This window comes from Schistocerca serialis, chromosome 5, assembly GCF_023864345.2.
Source record: "Schistocerca serialis cubense isolate TAMUIC-IGC-003099 chromosome 5, iqSchSeri2.2, whole genome shotgun sequence".
Classification (NCBI taxonomy): domain Eukaryota; kingdom Metazoa; phylum Arthropoda; class Insecta; order Orthoptera; family Acrididae; genus Schistocerca; species Schistocerca serialis.
Window position 1 is genome coordinate 72,998,433 of NC_064642.1, and position 22,944 is coordinate 73,021,376.

Here is a 22,944-nt window from a genome sequence, read left to right on the forward strand (position 1 = left end):
GAAGAAGCTGTTGAGTTTCTGGAGAAATGTGGATAAAGTGTCCTCATCCTCAATCCAGATCGCAAGATGTCATCAGTGAATCTGAACCAGCTGAGGGGTTTAGGATCTGGGTGTTAGGAAGGATTCCTCTACATGGCCCATGAATAGGTTGGCATAGGATGGTGCCACGTGGGTGCCTATAGCCATACCCCAGATTTGTTATAGGTAATGCCTTCAAAGGAGAAGTAATTGTGCGTAAGGATATAGTTGGTCTTGGTGACTAGGACGAGGTTGCTGGTTTGGAATCCATCAGGCGTTGGGAAAGGTAGTGTTCAATAGCAGTAAGGCCATGAGCATTAGGGATGTTAGTGTAAAGGGGTGGGCATCAATAGTGATGAGCAGGGCACCTTATGGTAAAGGGACAAGAACTGTGGAGAGTCGGTGGAGGAAACGGTTGGTATCTTTCATATGGGAGGGTAGATTCTGGGTAATAGGTTGAAGGTGTTGGTCTACGGGAACAGAGATTCTCTCAGTGGGGGCACATTAATCGGCCACAATGTGGCATCCTGGTGGTTGGGTTTATGGACTTTAGAAAGCATACAGAAGGTAGGAGTGCGGAGAGTGGTAGGAGTCAGCAGAGAGATGGACTCTGGGGAGAGGTTCTGGGATGGGCCTAAGGATTTGAGAGATCCTGTTGGATTTCTGGAATGGGGTCACTGTGGCAAAGTTTGTAGGTTGACAGCTGGTGGAGTCCTTGTGCTAGGTAATCCTTGCAGCTCAAAACAAAACACTGGTGCAGCCTTTGTCCGCAGGTAGGGTTATGAGGTCGGTATCAGTTTTTAGGTGGTGGACTGCGGTTCTTTCTGTGGATGTAAATTTAGTTTGCATGTTGAGTGATTTGGGGAATGATAGTGAGGCAAGGTTCGAGGTTAAGAAATTCTGGATACTCTACACCCTCCTCACTTCCTACTCCTGCTTTGGAGTACTACTGTCCACCACTTCTACAACAAGCTCCAAACCTCCCCCATGGCCCCTCATAGCTGACAAACTGTGTCTCGCAGACCTCCTACATTTACCCCACCTTCTAAAACTCTCTCTCACCACCACACAAAATCCAGAACATAAACAGATCTGAAACACAGTCATGAAACTTTACGCCAGAGGCCTTAGCAGCACAGAAATATCAGTCCTTTCCAAAGGCCTCACCTTTTGTCTCATTCCCAAATTCAGTCACACAGGACTTGTTAAAGCCCTTTCTCCCCTTCTCCAGGTCCCTACATTGGCAACACTTTTTTGCCACCAACCCTACCAATCATCACTCAACCAAAGACACTGTTGAACCCTGCCTGACTCAGTTCACTCCTCCATCCAACTGTGATACACACCCACTGCTCCCAAATCACACCCTGTTAACTTGACATCCACCTCAAAGATGGCTACATCAATACATCTGTCCATATCAAACTTACTAACAACTATCAATACCTCCACTTCAAAAGCTGCCGCCCATTCCATATCAAGAAGTCCCTTCAATACAGCCTAGACACCCATGGTTGCCACATCTGCAGTGACAAGCAGTCCCTCTCAAAGTATACTGAGGGTCTCACTGAAGCCTTCACAGGCCATAATTATCCTCCCATCCTTGTACAAAAACAAATCTCCCATGCCTTATCTTTTCAGTCTCCCACAACCTCCCAAAGTCTCACCACCCGGCCACAAAGGAGCAGTCTCATCATAACTCAGCACCACCCAGGACTGGAACAAATGAATTACATTCTCCACCATTGTTTCAACTACCTCTCATCATGCCCAGAAATCAAAAATGTCCTGCTCACTATCCTTCCCACCCCTCCCACCGAACCTACACAATACACTCATCCATCCCTACACAACACCTGCTCCCAACCCCTTACCTCATGGCTCATATCCCTGTAATAAACCTAGATGCAAGACCTGTCCCATACATCCTCACACCACCACCTACTCCAGTCCAGTCACAAACATCACCTATCCGAACAAAGGCAGGACTACTTGTGAAACCAGTCATGCGATCTACAAGCTAAGCTGCAACCCCTGTGCTGCATTCTATGTGGGCATGACAACCAACAAGCTGTCCGTTCACATGAATGGCCAAGAAACAAGTGGACCACCCTGTTGCTGAGCACGCTGCCCAACAAGACATCCTTTATTTCAATTACTGCTTCACAGCCTGTGCCATATGGATCCACCAACAACATCTTTTCTGAGCTGCGCAGGTGAGTACTCTCTCTGCAATATATCCTACATTCCCATAACCCTCCTCACTTCAACCTTCGTTAGTCATTATCCTAATCCATCCATCCCCCTGTTGCCACATTCCAGGAATGTACCCAGTCTTTTTATTTCTCTCCTTTTCTGCTACCCCCATCCCTCCCATCTATCCCCTGCCCTCCATCTAACCTCCCGACTGCACCTAGCTACCCTAGCCTCTCTCCACCTCATCTCTGTGCGCTCCCCAGCAGCACTTCACCGTCCCCCACCCCTACCTTGCTATCCTTCCCCTTCCCACCCCAGCCTCCTCGTTACCCTCACCCAGTTGCCACTCCCACCGTGCACTGCTGCTTGCAGTGTGGCTTCAGCTGCCAGAGACTGCAGTCATGTGTGTGTGTGTGTGTGTGTGTGTGTGTGTGTGTGTGTGTGTGTGTGTGTGTGTGTGTGTGTGTGTGATCTATTTTTGACAAAGGTCTTGTTGGTTGAAAGTTTATTTGTGACAGTCTGTTTGTTTTGCCATCTGCGACTCAGCATATCCACTATATGGTCAGTATCATCTTTCCTTTATGTAATATTGACAATCTTTTTCTGCATTCTGCATGTTTTCTTTTAAAAAATTTGAGAAATTCACCAAAAACCTAATTCTTTATGTCAGCAGCGACTGTATACTCCTATGGCACATTGTAGCCATTGACAAGCAGCTTGTATGATTTTCTTCACTACGTGATCTAATTGAAATATTAGAGTCTCCTGCAAAGAGTACTGATGTTGTATCAGTTCTTTTACTGGTCAAGTCATTTACATACAACAGAATTCAGCCTTGTGGGACTCTGTACTCAACTTTCTTCTCATTATTGTAAAAACTAGAAATTCCGTGCATCTCACTATCTTTGTATGTTTTTTGATTATGGTGCTTTGTCATTAAAATCTTATTACGTGCAAAACCAGTGTTTCAGACCTGGTTACAGTGGCTTCATTTGGGTCTATTAGTGTGTTTTTGCTGTCCACGGTCACATATTTTGCCATGAGTACTCTCTGAGTATGGACCTGCTTTTGTCTGCTGCTTCTTGCAGCATGTTTCATGACTGGTAGTCATTTGCAAATGAGAACACATGGATGTTATTAATTAAAGTTCAGAGAGAATAAATGAAAGTTTTGAAGTTTTTCAGTGACATTTAAATTCTCCCAGAACTGGTAAAGGAGCAGTTGAACAGAATGAGCAGTTTTACAAGATGTAACGAGACGAACATCAACAAAAGTAGGTTATGGACTGTAGTCAAATAAAATCAGATGAAGTAAAGGATTAGATTAGCAATTGAAACAGTATAAGTACCAAATGAGTTTTATATTTGGGTACTAAAGTAACTAATGGTGGCAAATTAGGAAGTATAAGAAACAAAGACTAGCAACTGCAAGAAGAGCTTTCCTGAAAAAGAGGAATTTGTTAACATGAATATAAATTTAAGTGTATTTATCTGTAGTTTAGCTTTGTGCGGAAGTTAAATATGAACAATAAACAGTTCAGACAAGAAGAAAATAGAAACTTTTGAAATATGGTGTACAGAAGAATGCTGAAGATTAGATGAGCAGACTGAATAATAAATGAGGAAGTACTGAATCAAATGAAGGGAAAAAGATGTTATGCCACAACTTGACAAAGAGAAGGAACTGGCTGAGGCATCAAGTAATTGTCAATTTGGTAACAGAGGGAAATGTGAGGTTCAAAAATTGTAGAGGAAGAGCAAGATTTGAGTCTGTTTTAAGCAGGTTCAAATGGTTGTAAGTTGTAACAGTTACACACAGGTGAAGAGGCTTTAACAGGACAGACTGGCATGGGGAGCTGCATGAATCTGTGGCGACTATCGACCAAGTCGCGGGTAATATCTTTGTTTTTGGCAAGCTCTTTGCCCCAGTCTGTGGTCGCGCGTGAAAGTGTACGGACGTGTACCGAGAATACAGAATGTAAACAACTGTATATGTGTGCTTACGAGAAATAAGAAATGGTGTTTATTACACATGGTGTAGCGTGCATCATTAGATTCGGCAACCCTACCACGCTAAACCCATACTGGTGACCCCGAATTTTGTTCGCGAGTGCTACAACGAAATCTTATACCATCGAGCAGTACACAATGGATCACTGGTCGCCTGCTACACCGAACACGTGCCAACTAAGTGTTCCAACGGACGCTTCGGCATGGTTTTACAATTATCCACCGGGCGTCCGCAATAGTTCTACGCAGTTTCCGAACACATCGACTAGCTGTACTCAACAGGACAGTGTTTATACAATTCCACAGCCACGTGTTCCGAGTGCCCAACAGCCGACGCAATGTGCTCAAACCCCAGTGACTATGTTTAGACGTTTCCCAAGTGCAAGTGTGAATTTTCCACCCGAATCAGTGACTATACAAATCGAGCCGGACGCTCAAGACAGGAGAGTTCATATTTCTGCCGGAACTCCGGATTTTGCACCAACCCCCCCTACACCACCAGCGTCCGCTTTACGAGTGTTTCCGACGGCACACGCCGATCCTGCCGCGTGTGTTCCACAAACATTAGAGGATTTTAACTATTTTAATGCACCTGTAGGGGAGGGGCCCGGAAACTGTATTCCGTCGTTCGCCGCACATCGGTCGACTACGGTCGATTCTACCGCGCCGGTCCATTCTACGCCCGTCGGCGTTACTCCGTCGACCGCTCGATTCGTTGATTTCTCGACCAAGGTCGAGCCAGCCGCGCCTACCGTGCCGCGTGCCACTGACAGTGGCGGAAGCTGGTGCACCGCTACTGCACCCGAGACAATTACGTTGCAGAACTATGGACAGGGAGAGACAGTTTCTGATAAACATTTATGTCAAGACTTTCCCACCCGTTGGCCGAAGCTACCACCCCTTCGCAAGGATCACCCACGCACATGCTTTGCCTTGGTCGACCACGTCCTGCAGCTACACGGCGTCGCCGACGACAATTCGAAGTTCCTATGCTTACTATGTCACCTCCATGACGAACTGGATCTGATCTGCGACATTGTGGCTTCGCCCCCCGCTACGGACAAATATGCGTTCGCCCGACGCACCATCCTCGAGCGACTATCCACATCGACAGAGGAAGCTATCCGCCTCATCAGTCAGGAATCGCTGAGATCCAGGTCCCCGTCGCAACTCTGGCGTCATCTCCGCGCTATGATTGACACGCATCACATGCCGGACATTACACTTTGGACCATCTGGTTGCTGAAACTTACCCCGCAAGTTCAACTTCACCTTCTACATGTAACTTCGGCCCCACTAGATGCCAAACTGAAGATCGCAGACCAGGTTTACAACATTCTGCCCCCCCCCCGCATACCCTCCCAGGGTGCCCTCAGGCCTCAGGGGTTGGCACACCTGCGCGGCAGTTCCCATCCTGCAGTACAGAGTGCGCACGACTCGCTCCACGCATGCGCGCGGAGCCAACGCCGCCTGGCAACCGTCGCAGTAACTCCTCTCCTACCAGCACTACTGCAGCGTCGCCATCGGAGGGAACTACAAACAAGTCCCCCTCCACTGCTGCTTCGACCTCAACCAGCGCGACGGGCGACGCCACGCGCCGCCCCGCTTGGTGTTATTTCCACTCCCGCTTTGGCGACGCGGCTAAGGAATGTCGTTCTCCATGCGCGTTCCCAAACTAATAACGCGACCCAATTCAGGCGCTATGGGCCGCGTTGCACCGCACAGACGCCTATCACTAAATACTTCTTCTCCTCACGCGCCAGGACGCTTGTACGTGAAAGATGCAGTGTCTTGCCTTTCATTTCTAGTCGACACGGGGGCCGAGGTTAGTGTGATACCTTTGTCCGCAGGTATTAAATTCGAGCTTCAGCCTTGCCCCCCGCTTCGAGCCGCCAATAATTCCCTGATCCGCTCTCATGGAATAACGAATTTAAGCCATAAACTGCAGGACATTAATACGCCCTTACAGTGGACTTTCGTTATCGCGGATGTGGATGAACCCGTGCTTGGGGTAGATTTTCTCTTAGCCCACGCACTGTCACCCAACCTACAACGAGGTACACTAACCTTTAACTTGGGAGACCGTACCACCGGTTCAGATATCTTACCCCTCTCATCCGAAAGCGCCATTCTGCTGTGTGAGCTACGGAAACTGCTGTTGCAGTGCTTTCTCTTAGATCACACAACGACGAACTTCGGGACAGCAATGGGGCCCTCCGCTTACGCATCGCCGCCGTGCAAGCCAAGCTCACGGACGCGCGTAAGTAGACCGCCCAGCTGTTGCACACGGTCACGCCCCCAACTCCTGCACCACTTCCTCGCACCTGCAGCCGACGCCGAGTGACATTTCTACTGCCGGACGGAAGCTGTACCCGCGATGCTACCAGGTACCCCACCGAGCTCTTCGACAAGGACTACCAGTGGATCACCGCCACTGCTGCTGAACTGCCGGCCTTGGACACACACACGTGTGCATTACAGGTTAGTCACAGTGCAACGGGTCCCGGTCCAGCATCCCCATCGGTGTTCGCGATCAATAACGGTACTGTCCACAGAATAAATACCACAGAAGGCCCACCGGTACGTGCAAAGGCTAGGCGTTTAAATCCGGAAAAACTTAAACACGCTAAAGCTATTGTTCAGGAACTTTTAGATAATAAGACTATCCGCCCTTCTTCTAGTTGTTGGTCGTCACCCATTCATTTGGTGCCCAAGAAAGATGACACTTTCCGCCTCTGCGGTGACTATCGGGCGCTTAATGCCAGAACAATTTTAGATAATTATCCCGTCCCAAATATTCAAGACTTTACTTCCCAGCTGCATGGGGCACAAATTTTCAGTGTAGTCGATTGTCATAAGGCGTACCACCAACTGCCAATGGCACCTGAGGACGTTGAAAAGACCGCTATCATCACCCCGTTCGGGTTGTTCGAGTATTTGTTTATGCCATTCGGCCTTAAAAATGCTGCACAGACGTGGCAACGGTTCATCGACTCGCTGGTTGGAAAACTGGACTTTGCATATGCGTACCTGGACGACTTGTTAATTTTTTCTTCCTCCTTCGAGGAACATGAACAACATTTAAATACAGTGTTCCAACTATTAAAAGCAAACGGTATCGCAGTGAACAATACTAAGTCACAACTCCGCCGCACCAGTGTCACTTTTCTGGGCCACAGAGTTTCTGGCGACGGCATCCGCCCCCTAACTGAACGGGTGGAGGCCATTAGTACGGTGCCTTTGCCCAAAGATTTTCAGGGCCTCCGCCGCTTCCTTGGAACAGTAAATTACTACCGTAAACATATTCCCCGCGCCGCCGTCATACAAGCCCCACTGACGGATGCCCTCGCAGGAAAAAACACATCAGGGTCTCGGGCGGTCACGTGGACTCCAGATATGCGTCGCGCATTTGATAATCTAAAGTCAGCCTTACAGACAGCTGTTACGCTTGCTCACCCCATTCCTGATGCTCCCATCTCGCTTACTACAGACGCAAGTGATACAGCAGTGGGGGCAGTACTTCAGCAATCCGTGGGTTCTGTTGTACAGCCGCTCAGATTTTTCTCCCACAAACTGACCGCTTCCCAACGTAAATGGTCGACCTTCGACCGGGAACTGTTTGCTATTTACGCTGCTATCAAATATTTCCAAGACGATATCGAAGGTCGCCATCTCGTGGTATTTACCGACCACGAGCCATTGGTTTACGCTTTCCGTAACCCAGGTAAGGACTCATCCCCGAGACGTTTTAGGCATATGGACCTTATATGTCAGTTTATGAATGACATACGTTACGTCAGAGGCGCAGACAATGTCGTCGCTGATTTTCTGTCTCGGGTGTCGGTTTTATCTTCACAACTGAACCTCAGTGAGCTCCCTAAATTGCAGACAGAGGATACTGAACTCGCAGCATTGCGTTCCGATATCAAAACAGGACTCAAACTAGAGTTACGGACACTTCCTGGGTTTTCATCACCCATCTGGTGCGACATTTCAACAGGACGCATACGCCCGGTGATTCCTGCACCTCTCCGCCGGGACATATTTAATAGTATCCACGACTTGGCACACCCTGGCATTCGCGCCTCCGCACGTCTGGTATCTGAACGTTTTGTTTGGCCCGGGGTGATAAAACAGTGTCGCAGTTGGGCACGAGCATGTGTGGCTTGTCAGCGCGCAAAAGTAGGACGTCATGCACAGCCCCCCATGGGTACGTTCGATGTGGCAAAAAGAAGATTCCAGCACATACACATCGATATCGTCGGGCCCTTACCCCCCTCAGGCCCCTTCCGTTACATACTGTCCGCAATTGACAGGTTTACCCGCTGGGTAGAGGTAATTCCTCTCACTACTATCACAGCCGATGCAGTGGCCCGAGCCCTGCTGTTAATGTGGATCTCGCGCTTCGGCTGCCCAGTCTCTGTCACCACCGACCAGGGCCGCCAGTTCGAGTCTGCCCTCTTCCGACAGCTTTGTGAACTGTGTGGGGTGAAACGATTTAGGACTACAGCATACCACCCCCAGAGCAATGGGCTTGTGGAACGCTGGCACCGAACGCTTAAAGCTTCCCTGATGTGCCACGGAAGTGAGTGGGCCGATGCCTTACCATGGGTAATGTTAGGCGTTCGGGCCGCGTACAAAGAGGACCTTGGCGCATCCCTGGCAGAGGTACTGTATGGAGAACCCCACACACTCCCAGCAGAGTTAGTCGAGCCTTCACTTCCTCCAGATCAAATCTGCGACTCGACATTCGTCGGGCAGGTCAAGGAGCTAATTGCTAACATCCGCATGCCGCCTCCTCGACCACACACGCCCCCTCCCGTATTTCTGCATAAGGACTTGGCGTCGTGCACTCATGTCATGGTGCGTGATGACACCATCCGACCGGCACTCAGACCTCCATATACGGGCCCGCACAGAGTCATATCACGGCATACCAACACATTCGAAGTGCTCATTAACAGCACGCCTCAAACGGTATCCGTCTGCCGCCTCAAACCTGCATGGACTCTGGGAGAACTGCCCGATACCCCACCCAGTCAGACCCCATCCCCTGCTGCACCCACCTCGCATGAGGCATCTACCGACAGTCCATGGATGAGCGACGCCCATTCCCACACGTGTGACGTTCCCCACTCCCAGTCGTGTGACAGTGCTACAGGTGCGTGTGACATTCCTATGCAGAGTGATGCGTGTGATGACTTACCCTCCTACAGGCAGCCCCTCGCCACTCCCCTGTTAGGATTCAGTGATGTATCAGGGACCAGCCTCAGAGCGTGTGATGTCACCGATGACGACTCGTGTGGAGATTCTGTCAACCCGTATAAGGAAGTGGTAGTGAATGTCAACACAGATCTTATTTGCAGCTCTAATGTGTTTTTTGTTATGCAGCCGGGTAATGTGTACATCTTCTACGAACAAGCCAGCTTCCCCAGTGACAACTTAACTCACATTCATCTCCTCCAGTCTGTCCCCTTGCCTGTTGGTACTGACCCATCAACGGTCAAAGTCCTACGTACCACCACAGGCATTCAGATCCGCTATCCTGGCCCCTCACAACCCACCATCCCCTCCCCATATCCCTCAACTGCTGTACGAGGATTCACCCGGTCAGGCAGGACCATCCGCCCCCCTCGCTGGCTCGAAGACTGCAATTACTAATGTAATGTAATGTAAGGTATGGTTTCTGATTAAACACCCTCTCCCTCCCCCCTGGGTGTTTCCTTTACATGTATGCCCCAATATTTATGTTTGTGCTCCACACTCTAGGGGGGGGGGGGGCTAATGTGGCGACTATCGACCAAGTCGCGGGTAATATCTTTGTTTTTGGCAAGCTCTTTGCCCCAGTCTGTGGTCGCGCGTGAAAGTGTACGGACGTGTACCGAGAATACAGAATGTAAACAACTGTATATGTGTGCTTACGAGAAATAAAAAATGGTGTTTATTACACGTGATGTAGCGTGCATCATTAGATTCGGCAACCCTACCACGCTAAACCCATAAATCTAACTTTTGGGCTGAAGAGCATGATACAAACAACATTATTTATTCGCAAATTTATCTACTGAGAACTGAACTTAATTTTACTTGATCCTACAGGATTACATTGCATACAGTAAATGCATGTGGAATATAGGACACATCAAAAACAGAAAACATTTATTATCACTTATTTCCTATGCAGCAACCATTTTGATTAGACTCTGCAACATCATTGAGTGTAAGAAACAATACATGTAACTTTAATTTAGTAGATAATCTTTAACACTGCAAAACTCCTCTTCCACCAGATAGTCTTTGAGCTTACTTGAAAAGTTGGTGTCATATATACTATCATGCAGGGTTTTAGGCAGACTTCCTAATAGTTTGGTACCTGAGAAATGAAGTCCTTTTTCAAGTATTATCAGTTGGTAGGTTGGGCTCCATATATTGCTCATCCTCCATATGTTCTGAGTATTGTATTTGCAATCCAGTCTGAACTATCTTTTATTATGTATGTTACTGTTTTATATATGAACAACACTGTAAAAGTTAAGATGCCTAGATTTTTGAAGCAGCTTCTGTATGTTTCAGACGTCCTTTTTCAAATGATCCTAATTGATTTTTTATGTAGTGTGAACACTGTGTGGCTGCATAATTAATCGATAAATAAAGACAGTCACTGAAAGAGTGAAAAATGTATTATGCTTTATATCATTGTCTCTATCTTACCACCTTTGTCTTAGTTTCATGCAATTGATACTCTGTATTGCCTCATGTTTCATATATCTTCAAGTGAGCTGTAACGAACTGTCAAACAATGGAAACTTCAGGATGAAATAACAATAGTATTTTGAAACAGATAGATTGCTACTCATCATATAGGGGAGACATTAAGTCACAGACTGGCACAACGAAAAGACTGCTTTGCGTTTAAGCTTTCAGCCAACAGGCCTTCTTCTGAATTCACACACACACACACACAAACACACACACACACACACACGACCATGTTTCCAACCACTGTGGCCAGACTATAGACTGAAACTGTATATGATGGGAGCAGCAATGTGATGGATGGTGTGGGTAAGGAGGAGGCATGGGGCGAAAAGGGGGAGGAATAGCAGGGAAGGGGCAGGGGAAGGTGTGGTGCTGCTTGTGGGAGTATGCAGGGACATGGTGGGGACAGGATAGGGCTACTAGCTGCAGACAGAAACTTACACTGCAGGGAGAGTTCTCACCTGTGCACTTCAGAAAAGCTGGTGTTGGTAGGAAGGATCCAGATGGCACAGCCTGTGAATCTGTCATTGAAATGAAGAGTGTTGTTTCGGTCAGAATGTTCAGCAACTGGGTGGTCCAACTGTCTCTTGGCCACAGTTTGCTGTTGGTCATTTGTGCAGACAGACAGCTTGTTAGTCGTCCTGCCCATATAGAAACCAGCACAGTGGTTGCAGCTTAGTTTGTAGATCACATCACCGATTTCACACGTAACCATTCCTTTGATGTGATAGGAGATGTTTGTTATAGGACTGGACTAGGTGGTGATGTGAGGATGAATGGGACAGGTCTTGCATCTAGGTCTATTGCTGATGCAAGGGGTTGGGAGCAGGGTAAGAGTAGGGATGCCGCAACAGCCAGACCTGTGGTTTAAAATGCTTCTGACAACATTAATCCACAATAACAGTACATACTTGCAGATATAGTGAAATATCACAATTTATTGTTGTTCACTTGCAAATACATAAAACATGAGACACTAAAGAGAACCACCAACATGGGAGTATGATAAAAGAGAGAAGACAGAGAAACAATACAAAAGATATTATACATTTCACTCTTTTAGTTATTATCTTTACTTCTCAATTAATTTTGTTTCACAACTCTTTTTGTTTCTTGAATGTTTGAGTTTCCACACACAGTCACTCCATACTGCACATATGGTTCACAAAGCCCATGTTATATTGTGCACAGAAGCTGTTTGCTGCATATTTTAAATAGCTGATTCATTAAGAATATGGTGCAGTTGTGTTTGTTACAGATGGAATGCGGTTTTGTGTGTTGTTTTCAATACCTTAGTACTCTTCATTTTTGGACCATTTTTTCCATTTTTAAGTTCTCTGCCACAGTTATGTAATTATCATAGAGTAAGTTTGATATTTCTCTACTAACTGTAACCACTGTGTTCTTTACTTTCATTGACCTGATCCAGTGTTTTTTTTAGTCCCATATTTTTCCTTTCTCTCAGTATTAATTATGTTCCAAGCTGCATTTATCTACAATTTTGAGTTCAAAAGGTGGTGTTAATTGAGCTTGTTTTTGTCTCTCTCTCATTGTTTTCCTGTATATCTTGTGTAATGTTATACAATTTTCAGCTTTTCCCATCCATTTCAGTTTGTACAGATTCATAAGCTGTTCTAATATTTCACAGGTAGTCCAGTGTGTTTGATCTTGCAGCCTCTGTTTTCTCTTTACCATGGGATATGCTACATTAAAATGATGTTTAATTGCTGTAATAAATGCATCATACTTTTCATTTATATTCTGTATCTGTAAGGTTTCATTCCAGTAGCAACCATTCACAAACAGAAATTATTTCAGTTTTTTTTCAGTTACCATCATCTCATCTCTGATAGTTTCTTGACCATAGTAGCCGGCTCTGCCAGCAGTGTGCATATCTTTTTTGAGCTGATTATGGTCCACTTTTGACACATTTTTTATAAAAATAAAAATGCCAGTTTAATTTTTAATGTGGATTGACCTGTGCAGCTGACTTAAATTATCTGACAAATGTCAAATCTGTTGATGTATGCTTGATTCATTTCTTCTCTACTCATAGTTGTCCACCAGGCAGTGCAAAGCCTGACAGCATCATGGTTATGACATGCTCAATTGCTTCATTCACAAAATTTAAGGAGTGCCATCTCCCCAACATGGTAGCTATCTCTCTTTCAACTTCTCAGCAGTATGCATGGTTTCTTTTATTCATTTGTTTTTCCATGATATTGAGTCATTCTGCTATGTGCACTCTCCTAACTAAAATGAATATCAGTTGCCATCATGGGCTGCTAATGTAATAAATGTTGGAAGTTATTCTGATGGAACAGTTTCATTATGATTAATCACAGCTGAAACTGAATTTAAATGCAGAACTGTGGTGTTTAATATAGTCATTCTAGACTCATGAGTGTATTTAAATTTTTACTTTCCCAGTATGCTAGTAGCTTAATACGAAATTGATTCTCTAGGAGTTGATACCATAAGGATTACATATTTTTTCTAAAGAAAATTGCACACATTTTGTTAACTGTGTAACCACTGAAAGCTGGACAGATGTGAGATCATAATCAAGTGCAAATAATGCATATAATACCTTCTCTTCTATATTCATGTCACAATTTGAAATGTATTTCCCTAAGAAGTTAGTGAGGTCCAAGTCTTCAGAACAAAAAGCATACAAACCTTGGATAACTACAGGCATTAGGATTTCCACTGTACCATGAAAAGGCTGAACCAAGAAATTAAAACTTGCTCAGATCCACAGTTTGTAGATTATGTAAAAACATACAGAAAAATATACCGAAAGGCAACAGCAAAGGCAAAGTTGCTATATAATGACAACGTAATCAGTAACTCAGACAACAAACCACAAACTATATGGGACATTGTGAGGAATGAAACTATTACATTGGGAGAAGAGGAAGAAATAATACTCAAAAGCAGTGAAAATTGCAATGTAGAAAAGAATGAAATGGCAAACTATATTAATAACTATTTTTTAAATGTACCACATTCACTAAACTTAAACTTCACAAAACAAAAAATAATACATGCTCCAAGGGTTGGCTGCAGCATGAATATTCCTTCAACAAATGAACAGGAAGTAATTAGAGTGATTAGAAGCTTAAAACTAAAAATGGCAGCAGGTGTTGATGAAGTACCAGTTTCAATCATAATAAGGACTGCAGTGCAGGTTGCAAAACCTTTAGCACATATTGCATATTTATCCTTTAGTGAAGGTGTATTTCCTCAACGACTGAAGATCTCAAAAGTGAGGCCACTATTTAAAAATGGAGACAGACATAAAATAGAAAACTACCGTCCCATATCACTTCTTCCTGCTTCCTCCAAAATATTAGAGAAACTGATAAAATTGAGAGTCACTAGTTACCTAGACAATAATAAACTTTGGAATAGTAATCAACATGGTTTTCATGCGAAACGAAGCACAGAAACTGCAGTCATAGACTACACCCAAGAAATAATTAAAAATTTGGAGAAAAACAAAAGTGTAGTAGGAATCAATTTAGATCTATCTAAAGCTTTCGATAAGGTCTGGCATGAAATCCTCCTTCATAAGCTGGAAGCAGTAGGTATTAGAGGAAGAGTTAAAATGTTGTTTGAGTCATATCTCAAAAACAGATCTCCGATTGTAGAGCTCACCACTGTAAATTCAAATCAAAAAATAAGGTTAATTTCAGAAGCAAAAGAAGTTCCTTTAGGAGTACCCCAGGGCAGCATCTTAGGATCACTACTCTTTCTCATATATGTCAATGATTTACAGTTACAATATAATACAGCCAAAATTGTACTATATGTAGATGACACAAGTTTGATAGCGAGCGACTTTAAAAACTTGTTGCAGTCAACTACTGACAAAATCCTAAAAAGTATTGAGACTTGGTTCAGTGCAAATAAACTTACAATCAATGCAAAGAAAACAAATTACATACAGTTTGGTAAAATGATTCAGGATGAAGATATTAATCTAGAACTGGATGACAGACTAATAGAGAGAGTGCATTTTGCAAAAGTGTTAGGAATGCACATAGATGAAGCTATGAATTGGAAACACCATGTAAAATTTCTTACAGACAGACTTAACTCAGCCTGCTTTGCACTGAGAGTTATTGCAAATGTTTGCACTCTAGAAGGCATCAGAATGGCATACTTCGGGTACTTTCATTCTGTTGCCTCATTTGGAATAGTGTCTGGGCCAGCTCAAAATCTCAAAATCTAACTTGAAAAACATTTTTATTTTACAGAAACGGGCTGCTCGAATAATTACCCACAGTCCAACACAAGCTCACTGCAGACCTCTTTTCAAAAAATTAGGAGTACTTACTCTGCCATCAGTCTATATACTTAAATGTGTGCTCTTAACCAAAGCTAATCTAAGCAATCTCCACACAAATGCAGACTGTCACAACTATAACACAAGGAATGAGAATGATCTCCACATAGAACAAGTAAGAAGAACACGAACTCAGAAGCATGTAAGCCACATGGGCATTAAGCTCTATAATGCACTGCCTCAATACATTAAAGATTTAAAGGACAATACAAATTTTAAATTGGAACTTAGAAAATTTTTAATTGATAAATATTGCTACTCAATAAAAGAATATCTTGAAGACCAAGAAAATGACTTTACAAACTAACCTCCAAAATTTTCTATCTTCGTTTGTTTCAGCTTTTATTATACTTTACCATCTATAGTACTAGTCACATATTGTTACTGAGAAACAAATTACTATAAACCATTTATGTGGAAAGAAACTGTAAGTTTGCTGTCATTTATTATAGACAATTTCATTTTGTACATTCTATATTTTAATTTCTGTGTATGACAAACCCAATTGTAGACAATTTCATTTTGTATATTCTGTATTGTTAATTTCTATGTATGACAAGTCCAATATCGTTTGTACGATGACACGGATGCTAAATAAATAAATATGCTTCTACATCTACATCTTTACTCTGCAAACCACCGTGAAATGTACAACAGAGAGTATGTCCCATAGTACCAGTTATTAGGGTTGCTTTCCATTCCATTCACGTATGGAGCTTGGGAAGAATGACTGTTTCAGTGCCTCTGTGCATGCAGTAATTATTCTAATCTTATTGTCACAATCCCCATATGAGAGATATGTGGGGCGTTGTACTATATCCCTAGAGTCATCCTATAAAGCCGGTTCTTGAAACTTTGTTAACAGACTTACCTCTCAACTTTCCTTGTGAGATCGGTTATTTGAAGCTGATACAATTCCTTGTCTACCTCACTTAATTCCTCAACTACTTCTTCTTTTTCCTTTTTCTTGTTGCCTTTCTTCCCGCCTTTTCCTTTCTTCCCCATTCTTTTGCTCTCTTCTTGTAGTTTTGTCTACCTGAAAAGCACTGAAAAAAATTGTTTTAGTCAGCAGGCCCATAGATATAATCAGCACTGCAATTATGTTAGTACTTGTTTGAATTTCTGATGATGGATATGGAACTATGGTTGTTAAAGTCAATGTTAAACTGCATGCTCAACCAACTTTCACAGAGTGAAAGCACTAAAATTTTAATTCTTTTGCATTGTGAAAGGTGGCTGCAGCTATATTTCTAACATTTAGTACTTTCTTGTTATTAAACAGGAGTGGGGTTCACACAACACATAAATTTCTCATTCACCATCTGGATTTCAGAAATTACTATCAATGTTTCTCAGACAAACTTTTAAATTTAGTAGTAAAATAATTAGCAGCTGATGTACATTCAGTTCTTTGTAACAAAAATTGTAAGAACCTTTAGAGATACACATAGAAAATGAATGTGTATATCATTATCTAGATGCGCAAATGTTGCCAGTAACACAATGATGTTTCTAGTATAGTTTCTCTGACCTCACAATATTCACAGTGACTTTTTGATGCATACAGAAACATTGTTGCAGAAAGTACAGGTGATTTGCAGGTGAAATATTCTCTTCAGTTTTAGTTCAGCCAATAGTTTAGTCAATATTTGTTTGTTTATAGAAATGATCTTGGAAACACTGTAGCCAAAGCAGGTCATCACACTTGTATGATGAAAGATGCAAATTTAAGGCTCATGTACAAGGAAAACTACAATATTACCAGGCAAGCTGGGCCGATGTGCGGTGTTACCACGGTTACTACAAGTTTTTGCTTGCTTCATGATAAACTTTTAGTACATTTTGTGACCAACATGCATCATTTTGATGAAACTTTATAATGTGATAATTTTATGTATAAATCAGATAGTATTATGGTCATCCAACTTGTCACTTGTGAACTACAGAAAAGTAGCAATAGTTGTGTAAATATTGGTGTGGGTAAAAGATGGTACATAGCTTTTTGATTTCTTTCACATTATCTGAGCTTTTTGATTTCTATCACATTATCTGTATGTTATTTGATTTTCTGTACACATCATAAAGTTATCCTGTACATATTTCTCTGCATTAATCATGTGTTCTGTTCTAAGTAACTGCGTGTTAAAAGATCGTTTTCTTCCTTGAAATGGTTCAAGTGTGTTTACCCCGGACTCAGTTTAAAGAGTAGAACACACTAACAACTGATTCACAGCCAGCATCTTAACTTTTAAATATTTTAAAAATTCAAATTATGCAATTCCAAGTGCAAAAGTATGACTTACTGGCACAAAAAATGAAGCTCAATGGACATACACTAAATAAAATTCTGTCTTTGAAATGTCTATGCACACAGATGAATAAGAAACTGAGGGGCCACAAGTACATAGATAAGTTTCTCAGAAATCTCACTTCTGCCTGCTTTGACCTTAAAAATCTCTCTCACTGAGTTGGCTTGAGGACAGCACTGCTAACAAGCTTTGCATATATTCTTCTATGGAATAATCTTCTTGCAAACTGCATCATGCAGAAGCCTTCTCACAGTCCTTGGGAATCTTGCATTTATGTGCCACAAGATTTAAAACCTAATGGTATTTGCAGTTAGTTACAAGACTGACTTTAGAATGAATTGTGAAATTTAACCACAGTGCTACGAGGGTCACTATAGAAGAAATGCACACTATTTTTGTAAAAATACAGTTTTCATTCTGCATGTGTGAAAGTTTTACAGTGTGTAGATACATCTTTCCTGCTTGTTTTCAAACTTAGTTCAACCTGTTCCCGTAGGTGGTACCATCACAGCATGTCTTCAAAATGGCTGCTACACTTGACGTTCGTCAGAAGCAACGTGCTGTCATAAAATTCCTGTGCTGTGAAAACGAGACTGTGGGAAACATCCACAAGAGGTTGAAAAAGGTGTATGGAGATGCTGCTGTCGATCGCAGTACAGCCAGTCGGTGGGCAAGCAGGTTACGTGATGAAATTGGGCACAGCAATGTTGAGGATTGTCCTTGCAATGGCAGGCCTCGTAATGCACACACTCCAGAAAATGAGCAGAGAGTTAACAAATTGGTGACTCCTGACAGACGCATCACAGTGAACAAATTGTCATGCTACGTTGGGATAGGGGAAGGAAGTGTTTGCAGAATACTGAAAGTGTTGTCGTTAAAAAAGGTATGTGCCAGGTGGGTTCCCAGGATGTTGACAGTGGCTCACAAAGAAACAAGAAAAACGGTATGCAGCGAACTTTTGGAACAGTACGAGAATGATGGAGATGAATTTCTTGGAAGAAAAGAATTGTGACAGGTGATGAAACATGGCTCCATCATTTTTAACCAGAGACGAAGAGGCAATCAATGAAGTGGCATCATGCAAATTCACCCAAGAAAAAAAATATTCAAAGCTGCACTTTCTGCTGGAAAAGTTATAGCTACGGTGTTTTTCGATTCCAAAGTACTCTTGCTTGTGGACATCATGCCAAGTGGAATCACCATAAATTCTGATGCATATGTGACGACACTGAAGAAACTTCAAGCTCAACTGAGTCACGTTCGACCACATCAGCAAAAGCAGGATGTTTTGCTGTTGCACAACAATGCACGGCCACATGTCAGTCAAAAAACCATGGAAGCGATCTCAGATGGACAACACTGAAACATCCGCCTTACAGTCTTTACCTGGCTCCATGTGAATATCATCTCTTTGGGAAACTGAGAGATTCTCTTCGTGGAACAAGGTTTGCAGATGATGACTCCCTTGTGCATGCTGCCAAACAGTGGCTCCAACAGGTTGGTCCAGAATTTGACCATGCGGGTATACAGGTGCTGGTTCCAAGATGGTATATGGCAGTTGAGAGGGATAGAAATTATCTGGAGAAATGAAAATATTGTTCCTAAAGGATGTATCTACAAACTGTAAAACTTTCAAACATGTAGAATAAAAGATGGATAAAAAAAAAAAAAATAGTCTGCATTTCTTTTGGAGTGACCCTCGTAAAGGAAAAATTGCCATATATACTTATGACTATGAAAACTAATACTAGGAAGCATATTAAATAACGAAATTTTAATTGTTGAGTATAGTATAGTAAATAAGACAATGGAAAATCCAGTATTGAATAATAACAGTATTATGAACAGGACAGATTACTACTCACCAAACATAGGAGACAATGAGTCTCAGTCAAGCATAACACATAGTCACACAAGTGTAAGTCTGGTCTCAGTGACCAGAGGCAATGGTCATGTGTGTGTGGTTTGTGCTTGTGTGAATGCGTGCATATTTTCCATTTTAGAAAAGGCCTCTTGGCCAAAAGCTCAAATGTATAGCAGCCTTTTTGTTGTGCCTGTCTACTACTCAATGTCTCCTGTGTACAGTGGTGAGTGGCAATGTAGCCTTCTCATAATATTATAAGAATACATAATTACCTTAAAGGTGATTTGGGGGTGTACAGGATGTGAAAGGCAGTAATCAAAGCTGTTGCTTCTGGCACCAACAACTGCTCTAGCCTGTTGATAATACAGTCAAACTGAGCTTGGATGACAAATATTACTAAACCTTTGCTGCAGAGTCCATCAATCTCAGTGTTTCGTGGGTGGTGATTCTCAGTCTCTGAGCAACCTATGACCACGCTTCCAATGGAAGGAAGGAAAGACGATTGGGTAACATTTAGGTCATTACAGACGGAGCACAAGCTCAAATTGTTTCAAAGATGGGAAGGAAGTTGGCTGTGCCCTTTCAAAGGAACTGTTCCGGCAACTGCTTGGAGCGATTTAGGGAAGTCACAGAAAACCTAAATCTGGATGGCCAGATGCAGGTATGAACTGTCATCCTCCAGAATGCTTCCAGTAGGCGAGAGATATGGAGAACATGCTGCTAGCAGTTGAATGCCCAATATATTGATGTAGGTCAGAACAGCACAGGCAAGATGAGGTCTTGCATTACCTTGTTGAAAGACGGAGACCCTAAAGACGTGCGCAGCCACCAGTCTTGACATGCCTGAAGTGTAATGACTGCTGACCAAATTATCAGCTAAGTGAACCAGAGGTGATTGTGTTGTGTCCCCAGTGGCATCCCATATTATCATACCAGTTGCTGGGCCCATATCATAATGACAAATGTTATATGGCAATGCTTGTTCTCCTCAGAATATCCATAAATGGATGGATACCTCGAAATACTACACACAGAACCAGGACTCCTCTGAAGAGACAATGTGCTGCCACACCTGTGGCCAATACTGTCACTGGGCACACTCCTATTGGTGCACCATTCTCTGTTGCCGTATCAGAGAAAGCCGCAACAACAGTTGCTGTGCTGACTGTCTATGGTGCTCCAGATATCATCACACTCTCCGCGAGGGCATTTGTTTTCCTGCAAACTAACGTGTAGTACTTAATCGAATATGAATACAGGAAATTCGTGGCATAACTTGACTAAAAGAAGGGATCAATTGATAGATGCGTAATGAGGCATCGAGAAGTCATCTATTTGATAATGGTGAGAAGTGTGAAGAGAAAACATTGTAGAGGGAGAGTAGAACATGGATACGGCAACCTGATTCAAATGACTCTAGGTTGTAGCAGTTAAGCAGGGATGAAGATGCATGAACAGGATAGGCTATAGTCGAGACGGCATAAGAAGATCCCTGACAGTTCACAGCACTGTTGCCAGATTTCAGCTGTGAAGCGCTAACCGCTGCAGGCGAAACCAGTAACCATCTACAGAGCTGTGAAAACGTTACCTTGGTTGAGGTAGGTCTACCGTTAGGTAGCTGCCACGCCCAGTCCACTGCAACTGTCAGTGGTCAATTTAGACCGACTCAACTATAGCATACAGAGCGGCGTCAAGGTTGTCTTGTGACTGAACACACCACAACAACAACACTCGACAGACACACTTTACACGCAACTCTCTCACATTTTGCAGGACGAAAGGGCAACTTTCCAATTAAGTATCTGTATGTCCATCTCTTTAGAGATGGTTGCGGGACTTCGCTGTTCGATACAGACGATCAAATCAAACGTCTTTCAGCCTTCTAGTATCCAAACTTATTTTATGTGGCTACCAGTTTCAGCGTTTTACTACGCCATCTTCAGGCTGTTGACCGACTTGTAAGAAGATTCTATCTGACCGACTTGTAGGAAGAATCTATCTCGCTTCTGATCGATACAGGGGCCAGCAATACTGGTATTAGTAGATTTTTGCTATAGCATTCACTTCATCCATCATCTGCCGTTGGTCGGTCAGGGGCCTGAAGATGGCGTAGTAAAACGCTGAAACTGGTAACCAAATAAAACAAGTTTGGAAACTAGACGGCTGAAGGTGTTTAATTTGACATCGTTTTCAATTACGCGGCTGAACCTATCTCTCAGAGCCTCCCAGTCAACCATGCCACACGATTTTACTTCCTTTGGTGTCGAAACTATTCATAAAACCAAAGCGCAATCAGTTTCTTACGACAACTTTTAAATTTGATACATTTCTGAAACATCTCATGAAATATGTAAGTTAGCTGTTGACAAGACATTATGTTTCGTCAAAAATAGGAAAATAGAGAGCCTGGGTATCGACAGTTCTTCACCGAGTGCCACGTAAAAATCTTATTTGCTTTAGTTCAATCAAACCAATTTTTTCCCACAAATCTGCCGCGCTGTGACATTTCCACGTTTAACTTTATCTTAATAGAAATTTTTTGACACTGTGTAGTACTTTTTCGTGTTATCATTACTACTGCTATTATCCGTGTTACTATCTGAACTCTTGGATACTTTTTATGTTCTATCTGTTTATTTATGGTTTAGATTGCAGGCTTCATGATCATTTACATATGGTTAGTACTGTAATACTCTGACACGTTCTACATCCTAGCGATACATTCGCATCAAGAATGCATGGAACTCGAAAATAAATGAAGAAAAATAAATGTACATCATCAAAACCTGAGTCTCCTTCTCTGCCTTATATGCTTTCGACAACAACGGTACGGCAGCTAATTAGAATTTTATTTTCGAACCATTATACACGCAACTAGTATTCATTACAGTAACTACTCTTACAAAAAAACGGTGAGATTTATTTCGCGTAGAGTGTCGATACTTTGTTTTGTTAAAATAACTGTGCCGTCGTTTATTTTGATACACTTCTCTTATTGCAGAATGTTTTACTTATACCAATACCCTTATTTCAGTTAGTGCTTCTTGACTGCTGTTGCGATAGAGCATACAAAAGTTAAAATTTTATTAATTACCTTTATTGTATGCTTGAAACTTGCTCCGATGAAAGCGTTTGAATCCGCCGTCTTGTTTACCAACTGACACACTCACGTTCCCAAGGCGACACTGCTTTTACCTGCGGGTGAATCGAGCATGAAGTCCAGTACGGTAGCGTGAATCGGCGACTGTTTGCATTCGATATTAACTTACGCTTTGTTAAATATACTTTTCCGACAAATACACGTCGTGTGACTAGGGCCTCCGATCGGGTAGACCGTTCGCCGGGTGCAAGTCTTTCGATTTGACGCCACTTCGGCGACTTGCGCGTCGATGGGGATGAAATGATGATGATTAGGACAACAAACACCCACTCCCTTAA

At 42.9% G+C, this 22,944-nt stretch overlaps 1 protein-coding gene across 2 annotated transcripts in view; it reads right to left on the reverse strand.

The window, feature by feature from the left end:
* LOC126481609 (cilia- and flagella-associated protein 157-like) overlaps positions 1-22,739 on the reverse strand; it is a 176,733-nt gene extending 153,994 nt beyond the window's left edge. Inside the window, exons 1-2 of one of the 2 annotated variants that reach the window (XM_050105482.1) lie at positions 22,601-22,739; positions 16,205-16,379 (exon numbers count right to left, since the gene is read on the reverse strand). In XM_050105482.1, the coding sequence (XP_049961439.1) occupies positions 16,205-16,338 (134 nt within the window). In that variant the 5' untranslated portion in view covers positions 16,339-16,379; positions 22,601-22,739. Of the gene's footprint in view, positions 1-16,204; positions 16,380-19,778; positions 19,855-22,600 lie in introns of those variants that run through there. The other variant, XM_050105481.1, reaches the window with a different exon arrangement.
* Positions 22,740-22,944: the final 205 nt, after the last annotated feature.